The sequence below is a fragment of the Nipponia nippon genome, unplaced genomic scaffold (assembly GCF_047370975.1).
Source record: "Nipponia nippon isolate SJK-2023a ecotype South Korea unplaced genomic scaffold, ASM4737097v1 scaffold_13, whole genome shotgun sequence".
In the NCBI taxonomy this organism is placed as follows: domain Eukaryota; kingdom Metazoa; phylum Chordata; class Aves; order Pelecaniformes; family Threskiornithidae; genus Nipponia; species Nipponia nippon.
Window position 1 is genome coordinate 7,279,579 of NW_028262324.1, and position 19,253 is coordinate 7,298,831.

At 40.7% G+C, this 19,253-nt stretch overlaps 1 protein-coding gene across 2 annotated transcripts in view; it reads left to right on the top strand.

Annotated features, from left to right (window-relative positions):
• Positions 1 to 18,036, top strand: part of LOC104013093 (uncharacterized) — a 51,822-nt gene extending 33,786 nt beyond the window's left edge. The window contains exons 11-19 of one of the 2 annotated variants that reach the window (XR_015702962.1): positions 478 to 568; positions 1,131 to 1,217; positions 5,312 to 5,464; positions 7,070 to 7,199; positions 7,334 to 7,366; positions 9,655 to 9,758; positions 9,963 to 10,130; positions 10,977 to 11,060; positions 14,678 to 14,699. Coding sequence is in view for 1 of the 2 variants with exons in the window: in XM_087749914.1 (XP_087606040.1) it covers positions 478 to 568; positions 1,131 to 1,217; positions 5,312 to 5,464; positions 7,070 to 7,199; positions 7,334 to 7,366; positions 9,655 to 9,758; positions 10,977 to 11,060; positions 14,678 to 14,782 (787 nt within the window). In the remaining variant the exon portion in view is untranslated. Of the gene's footprint in view, positions 1 to 477; positions 569 to 1,130; positions 1,218 to 5,311; positions 5,465 to 7,069; positions 7,200 to 7,333; positions 7,367 to 9,654; positions 9,759 to 9,962; positions 10,131 to 10,976; positions 11,061 to 14,677 lie in introns of both variants that reach the window. The other variant, XM_087749914.1, reaches the window with a different exon arrangement.
• The last annotated feature ends 1,217 nt before the right edge of the window (positions 18,037 to 19,253 follow it).

Below are 19,253 nucleotides of genomic sequence, written 5' to 3' on the forward strand. Positions count from 1 at the left end.
TGTTCAAAAAGTGTATAGTGTTTCTAGGTGTTTTGGAAAGGTTGTCAGATATGTTCATCCAATCAATGAAAGCAAGGCATTGTTTTCAATGTATCAAGCACAGAATTAATGAACCTCTTTGGAAATTATGGCCTTAACTCCTCTGTTGCATGGTTTTACCTTTGCCAAAATAGCCTATGCCATTGTAAATTGTCTGTAAATCTGCACGTGAACACTACTGACTGTTATTTTCAAGCCTTATGTATATATAAGCATTTCCAGGTATGCAGATGTATCTGCAGATCATTTTTGCTTTCCAGCGCATAGTTGGCTCAAATGTTTGTAAAGTTATGGTTAAAGCATAAATATGCAATATGTAAAACACACTAAACAGTAAGAAATTCCGATGCATGGAATGGAACGGAATGATTGTTTTATGTTACAACAATATAGAATGAAGAGGAAGAGGACATCTAGTTTGCATTTGCTGTTTTACAGATACATGCCAACACCAAAAGATGCAGAAAGGTACCAGTCATTCAGGGGGTCTCCTTCAGAGCTGCACGTGGTTGATCAGTTTATGTTAGAGGTAAGAAGGTACAGTGTTAAAAGACACAACATGCTATTTCTAGGACATTCTCTTCTAGATAAAACCACTGCAAGAAGCTGTTGTCTGGAACTTAAATTTACAATCTCAGCCAGAATCAGTATAAGAGGATTTATCTGATAAAGAGTTGAGACAGGTAGATATTAGGAAGAGAACTGTGTGGATCCCTTTGCGTCTCCAAGTCTCCCTCCCCTTCCTCCAAAGTAGGAGCTGATTAATTCTGAGCAAGATTTCCAAAATCTATAAACATAAAATTGTATGCATTTAACCATTTTTGTTCACAAGAAATGAGTGTCATTGATTTTAATAATGTCTGGCCCTACTAGCATACAGTATCTTCTTGAAGTTGCATATGCAAATGATGCATATTCAGGTATGTGCCATAGTATATCTACAAACTTAAGGCCTAGAATAAAATTAATAAATGAGCACAGAAATTAGGAAAACTATGGTGCAGATGAATTATTCAATAAATTATGAAAGATATGTTCATGTTTTGGTATAAAGATGGGTTCTGATTCCTTTTCTGTTCAATTCTATGCAGATGTGTAAAATCCCCCACTTAGGGCAGAGGCTGGATCTCCTGCTTACCATACGTGAGCTCCCTGTGAGCATGAAAGATTTGGAGCCTGTAAGTAACGTGACTTCTTCATAGCGTGTTTGTAATCAAAATCTATCAGTTGGATAGCAGAGGGCCAAGTGACCTCAAAGCAGATTTCGACGCTGTGTAGTTGTGGAGGTTTTGCTTTGTTATTTTTTTTCCTTTTTTTTTCTTTTCTATAGCAAAATATCTCACAGTCCATGATGTGAACAACTCATAGTGTAATGAGCAGGCAGCTTAGTATATAAAACCAAAACATTTCATGGTACTGTTCAAAAGTAACAAGCAAAAAGGTTAAAAAAAAAGTTTGTAAAATCTCTATAGGTCATGGCTTTGATAGCCAAGGAACTGTAAATGACATGAAACTGTTAGAGACAGGCTACATTTGAAATACAGTGGTGTTGGAGACATGCGAGAAACTAAACAAAGGATATTACTCAACCTCATAGAATCATAGAATTGTTAAGGTTGGAAAAGACCTTTAAGATCATCGAGTCCAACCATTAACCTAGCACTGCCAAGTCCACCACTAAACCATGTCCTCAAGCACCACGTCTACCTGTCTTTTAAATACCTCCAGGGATGGAGACTCAACTACTTCCCTGGGCAGCCTGTTCCAATGCCTGACTGCCCTTTCAGTGAAGAAGTTTTTCCTAATATCCAACCTAAACTTCCCCTGGTGCAGCTTGAGGCCATTTCCTCCCGTCCTATCACTTGTTACTTGGGAGAAGAGACCAACCCCCACCTTGCTACAACCTCCTTTCAGGTAGTTGTAGAGAGCAATAAGGTCTCCCCTCAGCTTCCTCTTCTCCAGACTAAACAATCCCAGCTCCCTCAGCCGCTCCTTGTAAGACTTGTTCTCTAGACCCTTCACCAGCTTCGTTGCCCTTCTTTCGACATGCTCCAGCACCTCGATGTCCTTCTTGTAGTGAGGGGCCCAAAACTGAACACAGGATTCGAGGTGCAGCCTCACCAATGCCGAGTACAGGGGCACCATCACCTCCCTGGTCCTGCTGGCCACACTATTCCTGATACAAGCCAGGATGCCATTGGCCCTTTTGGCCACCTGAGCACACTGCTGGCTCGTGTTCAGGTGGCTGTCAATCAACACCCCCAGGTCCTTTTCCCCCAGGCAACTCTCCAGACACTCCTCCCCAAGCCTGTAGTGTTGCATGGGGTTGTGACCCAAGAGCAGGACCCGGCACTGAGCCTTGTTGAACCTCATACAGTTGGCCCCGGCCCAATGATCTGGCCTGTCCAGGTCCCTCTGCAGGGCCTTCCTACCTTCTAGCAGATCGACACTTCCACCCAACTTGGTGTCATCTGCAAACTTATTGAGGGTGCACTCAGTGCCCTCATCCAGATCATCAGTAAAGATATTGAACAGGACCGGCCCCAGTACTGAGCCCTGGGGAACACCACTTGTGACCAGCTGCCAGCTGGATTTGACTCGGTTAACCACCACTCTCTGGGCTCGGCCGTCCAGTGAGTTTCTAACCCAGCACAGAGTGCACTTATCCAAGCCGTGAGCAGCCAGCTTCTCCAGGAGAATGCTGTGGGAGACAGCGTCAAAGGTCTTACTAAAGTCCAAGTAGGCTGCATCCACAGCCTTCTCCTCATCCACTAAGCGGGTCACCTTGTCATAGAAGGAGACCAGTTAGTGAAGCAGGACCTCCCTTTCATAAACCCTTGCTGGCTGGGTCTGATCCCCCTGCTGTGCCGCACGTGCTGCGTATTTGCACTCAAGATGATCTGCTCCATGACCTTCCCTGGCACTGAGGTCAGGCTGACAGGCCTGTAGTTCCCTGGATCCTGCTTCCGACCCTTCTTGTAGATGGGTGTCGCGTTTGCTAACTTCCAGTCATCTGGGACCTCCCCGGTTGACCAGGACTGCTGATAAATGATGGAGAGTGGCTTTGCAAGCTCCTCTGCCAGCTCCCTCAGTATCCTTGGGTGGATCTCATCTGGCCCCACAGACCTCTGTAGATGGTTAACAAGACATGGCCCTAGGAGAAGGAACAGGACGGTACCATAAGCCAGACAGATTAGGAAATACCAAGATAAGCACAAAGAGAGCAAAAGCACTGATAAGACCAAAGAGAATCACTTGAACTATGAGTGAACTATCCTACTTGACATAGTAAAAAACCTGCTCTCGGGTAAGGAAAGCCCGCTACCAACAAAGCCTCTTCCTCACAGAACATGCACAGTAAAAAGGGAGGATGCTGTAACTTTAAGTGGAGATGAGACATCGTGAGAACCAATGGGAAGGAGGGTGACCAAGCATAACTGTAAAATTACTGATAACTGTTGCTCGGAATGCATGAATGTTTACCGTGTGTTAGCCAAGGTGTGCTAGCTTTGTGGAGTTACCACCTAGCACCCATCTCTGCGCAGACATGAAATAAATATCTCAACTCTGTGTGTTATTTGGCTCTTTGCACACCGGGTAAAGAACCCCAATTTGGGGGCAACAGTGGCACTGTCAGCTGGTGCATTTGGAATGCTCTTGGGAATCCAGTTTATTTTATTGTATTTTGTTAATGACGGTATTCCACAGCACTGGTTCAAAACAAAACACCGTAAAAAAAAAAAATGGAGACAAATGAGGGCTATGATACACATGTCTATACATGTATGTGCATTTAATATCATCCTTATTCCACTAAGGTTCAAGAAGCAGTTGCTAACGGGCCTGGCACTGGAATAGACTTCCACAAAGGAGGGAGAAAAGAACAGGAAAGGATTTCCAAATTTTTATTTGATGTTGTTGAACTTTCCTGTTTCTTTGGCCAGTGATAAGACAGAAGTGAATTTCACCATTAAAATTCAATTCCTTTTGTAAGGATGTTCTTGCCCCACAAGCTGAAAGAATCAATCTAAAGTCATAGATACTTAGAGCAAGTTTATTCGACCATCATCTCATAGACATGTACTATTTTCAAGAGACTGAAGGAGGCTGTTCACCATAAGGACTACAGCACTGAATTGAAATGTTGCAAATCAGAGTTCAAGTCCCTCTCTGCCTTTTTTTAGGATGACCTAGGAGTGGGGGGATGCAAATAAAACAGTGTTCCAGTGTCATGGACTGGATCTTCCTGTTCCAAACCACTGCCTTCTGCCAGGGTTTGCACATGCTTGGATTCAAAACAAAGTATTTCGACATGATTCTGTTTCTATGAAAATGTTTCAAAGGTTTTGCTCTCGTTCTGCATGGGAATGAAAACAAAATTTGAAAGTTCTGCAAGTCCAAGTTGTTGCAAATCAGAGTTCAAGTCCCTCTCTGCCTTTTTTAGGATGACCTAGGGGTGGGGGGATGCAAATAAAACTGTGTTCCAGTGTCATGGACTGGATCTTCCTGTTCCAAACCACTTGGCTTTCAGCATCCTCTGGCCCTGTGATGTGCTATAAATGTTTTAACAGTGGCTTTCACCTCTCCCGTGTGTTTCATCCTTTCCCTGTTTCTAAATATGTGTGGTGGTGACTGACAGAGAGAGGTGTGGTGCTAAAAAAATATACATTTCTTAATTTAAAACAAAACCACCTCTTGCGTCTATAGCCCTAGAAGGGAGGTGGCTTCCCCAGGAAAACAGAAATTGATACTGAGTTTGATTACAGGAAATTATTATTCTTCCTTGTGGGGAAACTGTGCTAAGAATTTTGATAAGATAACAGTCTTCAGCTGTTATAAACAACAGGGAGGGAGGTGAAGGATGGAGAACCTTATACTGCGCTTCAGGCTATCTGCTTCCCCTGATGCCTGACATTTGGTGCAATCTGGTGCATTCAAACAGCAAAATACTTTTTCTTCAGAAGCATTTTTAAGACATGAGGTTGAAGTCATTTTGGCAGGGCTGGTTTGGCAGCCAGAAAGGACGTGACCTCCACTGTGGGCTGGGTAACAGTGCCAGCACCAGCTTTATCTTGGTGGGAGACTTTTAACTGGTCCTTCCTGAAAACCCCTGGCCTGTTCTCCCAGGGAAGTTGGACAGAGAGAGAGCCATCAGCTAAAGTGTGACTTGCTTCAGGTGGGGACAAGGAGGCTTTTGGCAAAGGGAAGGTATAGGCACCATTGATTTACTCACATTTTCAATTTGAACTGAAGGAATATCTGCGTGTTTCAGCTAATAAACCAGAAAATCCAAGCGAGTAAGCAGCTGCAATCCAGCCAGAAATTTGTTGCTGTCTTGGAGTACATTTTAGCCATTGGGAACCATTTAAACGAAAAGGCTGGAAAAGAGAAGGCTAAAGGATTTCGATTGTCATCTTTGACCAAAGTGAGTAAATATGTTTCTTGTCATTAAAATCATCATATTCTAAGGTACGTTAGCCATTAATATTAACTCAGTCTTGCCCTGAATCTGGAGAAAGGCAATCATTTTTAATGAGTAGCTAACGTTTTAACATCCGCTCTTGGTTACACTAGAAACAAAATCCTGTTTTACAGTGTATTCTTTAATGTGTGTTATAACAAGATGCATTTCCCCGTTTTCGACAGCAGCAGTGGCTAGATAGGGGCATTGGGGTGTTGAACACACTGCATTTCTAATGAGGCAGAACATCAAAATGCTGACTGCCCTGACATTAAGATCCCCTGGCTAGAAGACGCATCTGAGCTGCAGGCCCCTGGTTAGATGCAAGTTTAGATAAACTGTATTTTGCAGTTTTGTGCAGAGCACTGTTGTATGGATCCTCTTCATTTCACTGTGGTCAGAGGCTGTAACTATGGCATTTCTTCCGTGGTAGTTGCACTTTTATGGCACTGAAGTGATTTCTTAGCACTTCATTTTACTCCAATGTGAAGGTCTTTTGCAACAAGTGGTACAATGCCATTTTAAGATAAAATGTCAAAAATAGAATGTAAATAAATTAATAAATTCAAAGGGGGTGAAATTTGCCTGCAACGGTTTTAAGCCCCCAATCATTGCTCTGCTGGATGATTGAATAGAGGATGAAGGTGGCAGTTGTGATCTTTACTCTTTCCTGATAGAGATCTGCTCCACAAGAAGCATCATCTAGCTCTTAGTTCTTTAATTGTCTCTTCGTTGACCTACCGCTTGTGTGACATTAGGCTGAGTTTTCCATTAGTTCCAAGGAAACTGCTTTCCCCTCTTCACCAGAATTTGCCATCAGAAAATGCTGCTACTGAGCACTGGGGTTTTTTCCCCTCCTCCACCCAACAGTGGCAGAGCATCATACTCTTATCCTAAAAAGTAAGAAATAGCTACAAATTTCCTAAGCTGCCTTGTACCTTTAACACTATTGTAAGATTATGCCTGATCTGTGAATAGAAGAGAGAAGAATTTTTATTTTGTTTTTGTAAGGTATCTTTCCCATCTGGAGACTTTAATATATGAGTGAGTGATTTATAACTCTAGTGACAATTCTGAGACACAACTTGCATTCTTTTTTTATATATATATAATGGCCGTAATACCACATCTATCATAATGAAAAATGCCTACAAAATCATTTTCTGCCACAGAGCATCTTCCCAGATTCAATTAAGGAACTTCACTATCTTCGTGAACACAGCATACCGCTTTTAAGTGGAAAGGAATAATGACTGTGTTTGGAGGTCCAAAATCAGTTGCAATCAATTAGGATACCTTAAGTTAAAAAAGACCCCTGTGAATAAAAAGACACAAAAGAACAAAGAAGGTCAACAGATACGAAAGTGTAAAGCTGATCTTAATCAAGAATGTCTGTGGAATGGCAGATTGAAAAAGAGAAGTTTAATTTCATTGTGCTTTCTATTCTTGTCAAATTTACCTGGGAGCTATCAACATCCCTGCTGTTTCTTTTCTTTTTTTTTTTTTTTTTTTTTTTTTTTTAAAGTATAATAGCTCAGTCTGTCAATTATTGCTCCATTCTATTTGCAGTTACCTCTGTTGCGGGGTAAGGAGAGGACGTTCACCTTGCTTCACGCCCTTGTGGAACAGATCTTCTTACATGAGCCTGATTTGGCTAAATTTTCTCAGGAGTTGACAGAATTTGAAGCTGTTCCTGATGGTAAAAGGAGGGAGGGGAAAAAAAATAATCAACAAATAAAAAAATGAAACCCTTCAACTTTTGTGGAAATTCCCATCTTCACAATATGAATGATACTTATTAACATTTTTTTCTCCCTCTCTCTTCCTTTCCAGCTTCCATGAAGGGCCTCAGTGCTGAAGTTGATGGTATGTAAATGTGGTTTCTAAATTCAGAGAAAGATTTTCATATGTTGTGCAGTCATTTGGAACAGGTTTTCATTGCACTTCTGTAGTTTGTAAAGAGAGGTAAAGGTTCAAAACATTGAGGTAAAGTGTTGCTATGGTGATACTTAACCTGCCATGTTACTGTGAAGAATTTCTAAAAAAGAAATATTAAAGTGGGTCCAGGTGGTTTAGAAATATAAAAAATATACTGCCCATGGTAAATAGAGCTTATCATAAACTACAAATATTAAGTGATACAAGTGCTCCGTCAAAGTTACGGCTGTAGCGGAGCCTCTGGGAGCAGGAAATGCAGCAGGAGAAAACTTCCTACAGTTCAGTCTAGAAGTTCAAGAATGTCTTTGGACCAAACTGGTGTCCTTCTCTAGAAAAGAGTCCCAAACTAGCGAAGTCGACAGGAGGGAACAGAATAAGGTTGTTCAAATGTGTCGTGGTTTAACCTCAGTTGGCAACTAAGCACCACACAGCCGCTCGCTCACCCCCCCCGCCCTCCGCCCCCAGTGGGATGGGGGAGAGAATCAGAAAAAAAAGCATAAAACCCATGGCCTGAGATAAAGACAGTTTAATAGGACAGCAGAGGAAGAGGAAATAATAATAATAGTAATAAAAGAACATACAAAGCAAGTGATGCACAATATAAGTGCTCATCAGCTGCCGACCGATGCCCAGCCCGTCCCCGAGCAGCGATCGCTGCTCCCCAGCCAGCTCCCCCAGTTTATATACTGAGCATGATGCCATATGGTATGGAACAGCCCTTTGGCCAGTCTGGGTCAGCTGTCCTGGCTGTGCCCCCTCCCAGCTTCTTGTGCAGAGCACGGGAAGCTGAAAAGTCCTTGACTTACTGTAAGCACTACTTAGCAACAACTAAAACATCAGTGTGTTATCAACATTATTCTCATCCTAAATGCAGAACACAGCACTATACCAGCTACTAGGAAGAAAATTAACTCTGTCCCAGCTGAAACCAGGACAAAATGTAAGATAGACTTTGGGAGACGTTTATAACTTACCATTGAACAGTATCACAAGGTGACTAGTGAAGTCAACGGATTTTAGACTGAACCCTTTGAGAGCTGATAGAGAAGGTGTATGAGTGGATGAAGATGACTTGTATTGTGTTGAAAGCTTATAAAATATCTGTCTTTTGAAAATGTGGCATGGGTGTTGACTGTAATTACAGACCACTATATCCCACTTCAGCCTTTGATAACATACCCGAATGATAGTTACTCTTAGCTTTCGGTTTGAAAAACCCTTGCGCCTATTCTGCTGGGCTTTGGGAGTCAGCCAAGCATGTAGCTTGAGGCTAAATTCCAATCAGCTTCTTAGGAGACACACGTAACTAAAAATAACACTATTTACCTTTAGTCACTTGTGTTCTTTGGGGACAATGTTGGTAGCAATTCAAAATCACTAAATATTTTGAAGACAGTTTTGGAAAGTCATGGATAAAGTGGTACAATAGACATGGAACCAGAAACTGTTGGGAGCTATCGAAGGAGGTGACTTATGGGAACTGGAGGAGATTGGCCTCTTCCCTCCATGGATTCCTGATGGGCCCAGCGTAGATCACTCTTATCTTCTGAGTCCCATTCTCCAGGGCAGAGAGGGAAAGAGATGGACCAAATGCCACAGAACCAGCCTTTCTCACCATGTAGTTCAAGGCACATCCTGGGGCTCATCTGCTGCAAGTACTGCATAAGCACAAGGGAAGGAAGATGCTAGACTGCAGCCTGGGTCAGTTCAAGACTGAGCCCCTGGATCGAAGGCTGTATCCTCCTCTCTCCCCCATCTCACACCATGACAGGTCCCACAGTAGCAGTCTGATGAAGTGCTTAGTGCCAACTGACAAGATTTTTTACTGTTACATAGAGTAGTATTTTTGTTCTTTTATCTATAAAGGAACCCTGAACTTTCTACACAAAAACATAGGTTTAAGAATGTTATTTTCATTATTCATCCCAATGCTCAAAGCTAGGAAAGGTCAAATTTACGGCTGCTGCATAACCATATTATCGACCTCTTCAGTACTCTGCAGTTGCTTGTCAAGTGATCACATACTACTTTTTTCCATAAGACCCATGCCTCTTTTAGGATTTCTATTTCAAAACAGAAATTTAATATTCCTAGATGAACATACTATAGACCCATATTCTCCTAAATTTTCCATGTGTCCTAAATTTAGACATTTGCAGTCCTTTGGACACAACTGCATGCAAGTAAAATTTCTCATTTTTTTTCTCTTTTGTTAGTTTTAAAAAAAGAATTGGAAAATGTTATTCAGTGCAGGCGGCTTATTAAACCCAAGACAATCAAGGCAACATCCCAGGAGTCACAGTTCTGCAAGGAACTAAAGGTAACATTATCACAACTGTATTGCAGGCTGGAGGTAAAAGATGAGTAATCTACTTAGTTTTTGCTGAGTCCTGCCCTGGCAAGGGGGTCAGGAGTATTTCAGGGAAAGTGGCCTTTTATTCCTCTCTGATAGTGACTCATACCATAAGCTGCAGCATGGGAAGGGCTTTTCACAGTTTCTGCATCTCCTGCTTTTGCTTCACAGGCAAATGGGCTGGAGTGGATGAGGAACGGTAGCCCCACCATTGCCCACGATAAGCACTTCGGAATAATAGCAATTTTAGAGCATATATGAATTTGTAATAACTTCCTCTGCCCTCGAACAGAAGGGAAAATAGTATAGAGAAACATCATCCAAAGGCATGCCTACATTGTGAGTATAGGTTGACCTAAGATGATTCAACCCATGCCAGTGGCAGAACGAGATGGGCTGGAGGTCACAAGGGAGAGGTGGCTGAGCAGGCTGGAGGGAGCCCAGTTCTGGCCAGGAGTCAGCAGACCCAAACACAGGGCTTATTAACTCAGGGGCAAACAACTTAACTTTCAAGAGCACTGTTGTGATTGATAGTTATGAACCGGGCTAGTTCCAGTGAGGGTGTTCCCCACTGCCGCGGTGTGGACATGTTAATCTCTGCTGTCCTGGATATCTTCATGCTTCGTATACGTCACTGAGTAGTGTCAGCATCTGCTAAACCCATACGTTTCCTTCTCCCTTGGAACAGCTCAACGCTATGCTTCTTCAATACGTATTGTCTTGTATATGTATATACATATATATAAATGTATATGTTACAAAGGAAGTATGATTAAGAAATTCTGTTTCGAAAGTTAAGTTTCTAAGGCCTTGTTTCTGACTCCTTAAGAACTGGCAACTGGGAGTATTTACTTCACATGCAAAAAGGCTAGACTATGCCAAATGTGGGTGCAAATTAGGACCTTATGATGCTTATCTAGTTCTGTCAATTTTAATAGATTCAGGTAGTGTCATTGGATGATACAGTAAAAAATTCTCTAACATTGATGTTTCTTTTTTTTGTCTTTGATGTCTTAATACTTGCAAGGAAATGTGTGCGCTTGATATGTATGCTTATCTTTTGTGAAATATGAAATTTTTATGACATGAAAATTTTGACTTGAATTATCTTGTTTTCACTGCTGTTTAATTTCTGCTTTAATATTACGCTCCTATACCAAATTAAGAAGTTTTATTTTATTACAGGATTTAATTCAGAAATATGAAGGGGATCTATCCCAGCTGTCAAAAAGATGTGATGAAATGAAGAAGCTTTATAGCAACCTACTGGTACATATCATATTAAAATGCAATGAAAAGAAATCTACATTTCTTTAAAAAAAAAAAAAAAAGGGAAGAAAGAAGTGCAAGAAGTTCCCATACTTCCACATGCTTTATAGTTATACTGTCCACAGAAACTGAAAAAAAATTCACATCTAACAGTGGTGGAATATTTTGAATGAAAATCTGGCTTTTATTTTTCTTGAGGACTGGCAGCCTACTTTTTAGAGGGTCTATGGCCCAAATATCAAAAAGAAAAGTAGATGTTCACCAACTTTATAAATTCAATTAGTTTAACTGTTGAATGTTTTCAACATGTTACAAAAAACTTGTTATGGAAAACAACATGCTTTTCTGGTGCCTACTAGCAATTGTGTCTTTGGCTGGTAGGCAGCTGCAAATCTTCTGTTACTTGGGCTGAGGGTTTTTTCTGGTGATAAGCTTATAGTCCAGGGCATTGATTTAGCTACTGTTATTCGAATGTGAGAGAGACAGGGACAGAGATGTTAGAAGCAGCACGGATCTAAAAATGAGCAGAGCAGAAAGGAAGCTCCACGGGCAGAAGATTTCTGATAAAGGAACTGTCTGTTCTTGTTTGTTCCTATTGTAATCACCCACACGTGCACCACAGAAGCACCTAATTTTCTCGATCATTTTTTCCTCTGAACAGAAGCAGCCCACCTAGGTCCAATACACTAGAAAATGTTTTTTGGGCGAGAGGGTCACACCAGAAGGAATGCTAAAAGCTCCATGCTGCAATTTTTAATAACATAGAATGTAGATTCCTCGTTTAGTACAATGTTCTTGGAGTGTGATAGAAATTCAGGAGGTCTCTGCTATAGTAACAGTATTCTCCAGCAGAATAGTCACACTAGGAGGTTGTAAGGGAAGGGACAGATTTGATGAAATGCAGTGCTAATCTCTGAAACAGGAATAACTTCTTAGTCCTGGGATTAGGACAGAGCTTTAAGTGGGGTGTGCTGGTTTTTTTTTTTGGTGTTTTTTTTTTTTTTTCTATGAGGTGGGGGGGATTAGAGGTAGAGAAGTTTTAGGATAGGCAAATGTTACACAGAAGATGCAGCCATGAAGACCTTTGGGGGCTATCTGAACAAACATTGAAGATTAAGGAGATGTTTGACCAGGGAAATTTAATTAGTAACATTTTACTAAAAGTAATATTGTAACAATGTGCAAGGGTTTCTTTGTGTATCTTGCAGCCTTTCACAAATAGGAAAAATGCCTCAGTGTAGGGTAACAAGCCAAATTTGTATGGTAGCACATAGATGAAGAACTCTGTCCCAAGCCTTCAAAAAAGGTTGAAGGACTGGGATAAAACAAGAAGAAAAAAAAAGGTGGACAAAATAGTGTAAATGAGAGAATTAACAATTGAGTTACATGAGTGGAAATGGTTGAAAAGTATTCACCAAATTTAAAAGTGAGGAGATTTGTGCTGTAAAACCTTTGGGGGGACAGTTCTTGCATGGAGTATGGAAGAATTTGACCCGTTTTACTTAAAAGTCATCTTCAGGAGGAGTTAGTGTCGTGTGGCTGGTCCTGCTTGCAGAGCTGTGTCATGTCCAGCACGTGCTGGATGTGCCCTCCTGCATGTGCATACTCTGTCGTACTCCTGCACAGACATCGTTTCTCTCCAGCTGTGTACATTCAGCCAGGAGGCATCACACATATGATGCTGTGCTACAGATATATGTGTGAGCCTCTTTGCTTTCCTTTCTTGTATTGGAGACTCTCATCTGAGACTCTTATTTGCATCTGAAGAGGATTTCATTTTCTGTGTAGCTGGAAGTTTCCTCAAGTTTTAGCCCAGCTGCTTCAACACCCCTCCCCACTGCCCCTTCTCCCTTATTCTCTAAAGTTAGTCATTTGATATATTTCTCTCACTTAGAATGGATTTTTTTTCTGAATAATGTTATTGCTAGGCAGATCTTCTTGCATATTTATAAAGCAGCAAAAATGTAAAGCAAATATAAAATAGGATAGGTGATCAAAGACCAGGCTATCATCTCAACAGCACTAGGCAGGAGTAGTCCAGCTTACCTGGGGGAATATCTGATCTGGAAATATGTTGTAGGTAGCCATGGAAATCATGTTGCACATAAACCAAAAATCCACAGGTCTACCTTTATGATTTTATATTCTGCTTATAAAATCAATAATGACCTTGGCATGTGACACTTCTATGGAACAAACAATAAATTGGGGATAACTGCCTGTGGTATAGCTGTGGGCTATCAACTCCTCACAGATGGTCATTAGCTCCAGGAAATGCCTCTCTCACAACTGTTTATCTGATGATACACCATGGGTGAGTGGCGAGGCGTGCCAAAGACCAAGGGCTTGGAGCACCCAGGAGGTGCAATTAGGAACACAACAGGCAAAACTATTAATCAGGTGTCACTGGTTAATGTTAAAGTTTTTGTGACTGAATGATATGTGAGTGGTCTCTTTTACTGTGTCTCTGATTTCCAGGCAGAGGATTTGCTCCTAACAACATGTCAGATGGTGTCCTGGTGAACGTGTTTAGACAATGACAGATACCAGTCCAAACCTTTCTGTATATTTCAGTTGCAATCTGAAACACAACTACGTTGCTGTTCAGCCTTGGGAGAGCTGTATCCCCCAGTTACAGAGTAGCTCTCAAATACAGCCAAGATAAGAACTTGTAGCAACACAAGATGCCTTTTTAAACTTTTTGATGAAGACTTTGAGCATGTTCTCTGGAGTCGTTCTCTCAATTAGAAAGCTGTTGCAGGCAGAGTTGTGTTCTTTAACTCATTGATCCTGTTAAGGAGGAATCTTTCTTTGAAAATGATGACAAACCTCTAGAATTAAACCTTAGCAACAGATTTAATATCAAAAATCCTTTCCTATGCTAGAACCAGAGAACCTACGTGGAAGTGATTTTAGTTAATGCAGGAATCCCTCTCCTAGTACTGAACTTTTTAGTATGAGTGCCTTTCACCTCTTGTTTTATAGTGGAGCAGACATGATGCCAATATTGTTCATGTCTTTTTCAAAAACTTTCCATCCTTTCACCTTTTTCAGGTGAAGGGAAGAAGAGAACAGGGAAAGGTGGCTCTTTGATAAATTACTTTTTTCTCCCAAAAATGTTTGGTTTCCTATAAATATTTTTGTTTGTTTGCAAAGTAAAATGACAGAAAAGGAAAGCTTTTTTGGCTTGAACATGCTGCTGCCATGCCCACTGTGGAATATAAACCATTTCCCTAATGTACGTATTTTCTTTTATGAATGGGTTCATGTAACAAACTGCAGAGCCAGGAAGCCTCATGATTTACTGATTTTTCTCCTCTTTAGCTGGAGATCTATAGTCCAGCCAGAGAGACTGGGTTATACAGAAACCCAGGTTACTGAGGTAATTCAGTGACCACTCCTGGGCCACTTTTACTTGGGGGGGTGTTTTGGATCTCAGCTTGCTGGAGATTTTAACCAGCTCTAAGTTTTCTTCTTATTTCTTATCATTGTTAATGATAATAATGCATAAGGTATTTAACTTTTCTCTTGCTCTTTTAATTTCATTAAGATCCTGGACACGGTTTAGATTACTTGGATATACTAATGTTAACTATTCTTCTCTTTCAAATTTACAGGTAAAATTTGGGGAGCCACAAGACCTAGACTCTCAGGAACTGTTTGGATGGATATCTTCATTCATTAGTGAGTTTAGGAAGGCCTGTGCTGAAGTCATGCCATAAGGACAATGCAAATCTTATAAGGAGGTGAGGGAAAGAGAAGTCCAGGAAACAACGTTTAAGTCAATTGGTTTGAAAGTTTCTCTACTAATAAGTAGCACACAGACAGTATACAGTCTGTACAGTAGTATACCTTGATTTTAAGATATATTCAATTTACAATGTGTAATTTGTAAGTGGTATTTGATCACTGTAAGTGGTATTTGATCACAGATCACTTATGAGCCTCCCCCTCATTTTTTCTGATGTATGTGCTTTTGTATCTTGAGATGCCTGTATATTTAGAAAGGAGACACTTTTGACATTTTATAATTTCTCTTTTTAATCTTTACCTTTGATACCCAGTCTTCTGGCTGAGTTTTAACTATTACTTTCAATGAATAAATTCCAGTATGGAGATCTAATTTTTAATTATTTTTGCTGTAGTCTTCTAAATAATACTTTACAAGTTTTATAATGAAACGGGGAGCTGTTACCCACAAAGGAGAATATTTAGCAAAAATTTTTGTTTGTCTTTCTGCTATTAAAGCATTTTACCCTTAGTATGTAATGGAGAAAGTGTCTGGCTGGGTGGTTTGGTTTGCTTTGCCCCCCCCCCCCCCCCCCAGCAGTACAATAAAATGGTGCTTTTTATGGCTAATGTCATGTATTCAGGTAAAATACTATAGAAGTAAATCAGTATGTGAGATTTGCATTGGCAGGAAGAGAAAAATATCAGAGAAGCAAAATAAAAACCTGTCATGAGGCATCCAAGTAATCAATACTGAAGGTAATTATCCATGGTTTTCAAGAGAGAAAATACTTGTGTTGCATTTGTTGGCTTTTACATATTTTTAATTAGAATAATTATCTGGAGCTCAAATATACGAGATGAAAAGGAGGCCTATAAATGCAAAGACAAAATGGATGTGTTTAACATTGAAAGCATAAAACTGTTCTAAAAGGTCATTGATAAAATTTGGCATTTTCTCTACCAGTTTTGCAAACAGTGTTGTTTGAGAAAAAGTGTATTACCTGACTTATTTTAGGTATGGCTGCCCAGGTCTCTCAGTGTTTGGGCTTTGACAGAAATGCTGAACAGTCTCCCCGACTTCAGGGCTAACCATCTGAAAGGCTTAGATGCACTTACATCTAAAAATTATGTTATCACAATCCTCTCTCAGCTGGCATATAAAATTTCTCTGTACCCAGTATTTCATTTACTGTTCTAGAGGTGACCACTGCTGAACATCTAGGTATTTAGAGAAAGGTCCATTAAAGAGCCCAGGCACCCACCAGCAAGGTGCTGCAATACCTAGATTTTTAGTGCTGGTCATGTCAGACAGTAAAGAACAATCACCAGGAATACAGAGATACTTGGACACTGTCTGGGAAGTGAAGATAAAAGAAGGCCAAGGTTTTTTTTTTTGTCTTGGCCTCAGTATTGTAAAGGGCATCGCAGGCTGCAGTTCCTGGGAGCTTACAGCTTTTGATGTGCCATGACTGGCAGCACACCTCTATGTGAAAAGGCAGAAAAGTGTTAAAAGTGTTCCTGCAGCTAATGTGTCCATCACCAAAGGCAAGGGCTTCATTTCACATCAACCTTGATAAATCTGCTGAGGGAAAGGGATGCAGCTGAACCCCTGCCCTCCATGGGTGCTCCTGTTTGGAAGCTAAATCTGCTCCCAAGGGCAGGTGCACACAACTTCTGTTTCAAAGAAGTGCGCAAGGATGATAAGTGCCTCTCTTAAAATGATAGTTCCCACCCCTGTTTTGAGGAGTCACCGAGGAAGTGGAATCCTGCCCTGAAGGATTCAAATCCTTATAATCCTCCTCTTAAAGGTGTGCTCTGGCCAAAAGGTGTGCTGAGCAGGCAGCATCTCACTCCTGGCCAGTGAACAGTCACTCCAGGGAAATGTCTTCAACAGGAAGCATCAGGTGTTAAGCAAAGACGATGAGCAAAGAAGCAACTGCTCTTCCAGCTTTGTGAGAAGCAAACCTGGCACCAGCTGTGAATGCCAATGGGCCTCACTGCTTAACTTCTCTGCCTTAAATCCGCCCCTCATCTTAGAGGATGTCTAAAAAGATCTTTGAGGAAGAGGCTCAACAGCCTATGTATTTAGTATGCTGCATATCATCTTCCAGGCACCCACCTATCGTATATAGAAACTGTCTTGTGCGAGGTAGAGGATGCCTGAACTAGAGCTCTGCATTGCAGCAGCAGAAAAGTACCCAGCGGGTCCCCTCAGCTTTGTACCACCAGTGTTGCTGCCATCCGTAAGCTCTTGCATGTCTGCACTAACCAAGTGCATCATTTTGGCTTCTCAACAGTCTTGTCAGGACTATGCTTCCAGTTAAGAACGTGCAGTCATGTTTCTCAGAGGCAAAAGGAGTAAAATAAAAAACAAATAGCAAAATTAGTACCCCTGATACTTATTTTACAGAAAATTATTTACAGAAGCAAATAAAGGGATTTAATTTTACAGAAAACATATCGGCTATATTTGCCTCAAGTCGGCATCAGAGCAGTGACACCTGCTTGACACTGAAGTCAGTGGCATCTATCTATGTATCAGGAGCTACAGCTTTCTGATTGAAAGTGGAAAATTAAATTCCTTTTTAATTTCTTGCATCTCTATACCACAACGCCCTATACAGTGCATGTATGTGCACTGTGAACAACACTTGCTGGTTTTGATGTGTGTCTTTACTGCTCCAAAATCTGAACCATCTTCATTTATATGTGAATCATGTAAGATAATCCTGAATACAAGTGCCATTTCCATGGTATCAAGATCCCTGCATCCCTGAACAGCATTCGTGATGGTCATGATAAGTTTCATGTTTTTCTACCGTTACCTTAGCTCAGGAGTCCTGGGAAGTCTCTTTTAACTAAATAGGTTTTTCTCTTTTTTTTTTATGACTCACTTTTTTCCCCTAGTCTTTTTTCTCTATTATTATATCTAACAGCTTGTACTTGTTTTATAGCTCAGCTGGCATGGCCTCTTCCAATTAAAAATATATTCCACACAGTAGTCGATATCTGTGTCTTTGTGTGAATTCCTGGAGCATTAATTTAAAAAATTAATGTCCAAATACCTTCTTGGCAAGAAGTTCTAGCCCCTTCAGAGAGCACAAAGCTTTCCTATGGAGTGGGAGCTTACTGAGGAGACAGGTTTCAATTTTCTCAAACAAGTTATTTCTTCAGTGCCTGTGAGTTTCAGAGATGTCCTGATTTATATGTAAAAATAAATAAATAGACCTTGTTCCTTACCTCATTCTTTTTTCCCAAGTGTTATTTTTGCATAAGTCTGGGTTTTTCAAGCCTCATAGAGTCAACTGTATTACTAAGTGTTAGTGGTATAAAGAATAATAGTTGCTACACCTCAACATTTATTTGGAATTATATAGACAAGCTCTAAGTCTCCATGTGGATAACATCTGTGGAATCCTTTCTGAGCAGCTGACAGTTTTATCTTGCAAACCTGTAGTCATAAAGTCAACGCGTCAGGTGAGCCTTCTGTTTGTGGAAACTAATACAATTGGGACCACTCCAACAGGTAGCAACCTGCAAGAACGGTTGTATTTTTACATCTGGGTTATTTGTTTCCTTACAAAACCCACAAAGCTGACATTTGGCATATTATGAAATCTGAAAGCTTAATGATAACGTTATATAAGTAGTTCTGCTCAGTAAAATTAGTCTCAATATTCTGTTGTGTGAGGTAAGGCTGTGGGTCAGATGCTGTACTGATTTTTCTTTCATGACAGCTCAGCTGTGTAAGATCTGCTTGCTCCAGAAGGAAACAGAGATCTGTTTTGAAAGTTCGTTTCCTTAAAATGCACACTACTGGTCGCATGTGCAGTATTTCATCAAGAACAGGAAAGATAATTTCTGGATCTCAGATTAAACATCAGTTGTCTCCAGCAAAAATGTGACTGAGAGAAGCCCCCCACTCTGGGATTGGAGGTCCCTATAGGAATCTCTGACTTCATCCACCTGCCCAGTGTCTCTGTGTATTCAAATCTGCCTGGAGAAAAGCTGTAAGAAATGGAGCTCATATAGCCAAGGGTCACAGAATTGACTTGAGCTCCCAGAGGGGCCAGTGGTACATGTGTACCAGCACTCACAAGGGTTTTCCAAGAATTCACAGTTTGAAATACAAATATCTTCCCCCAGAGACAGAAATTTCCTCAGACCAGAAATGTAGAGAGCTGAGCTTATCCAACACTAGACTCAGACGAAAAAATTTGACTTCCATAAATGAACAATTATATTCTAGGACAGTGGCCGACTTTGCTGGTTTTTTGTTTTTTTTTTTTTCCTATTTGAACTGCCAGACGACCAGGCAACAGGCAGGGTGTGCCTGCTAATTGGTATAAATGAACAGTAAAGCAAAAATAAAAATTGTGGTCACTTGGAAGGTGTTCTATTCATAAAAGCTTTGAAGTCACTTATGTGTGCTGGTCTTCTAATTTGAATTAATGTTTTTCA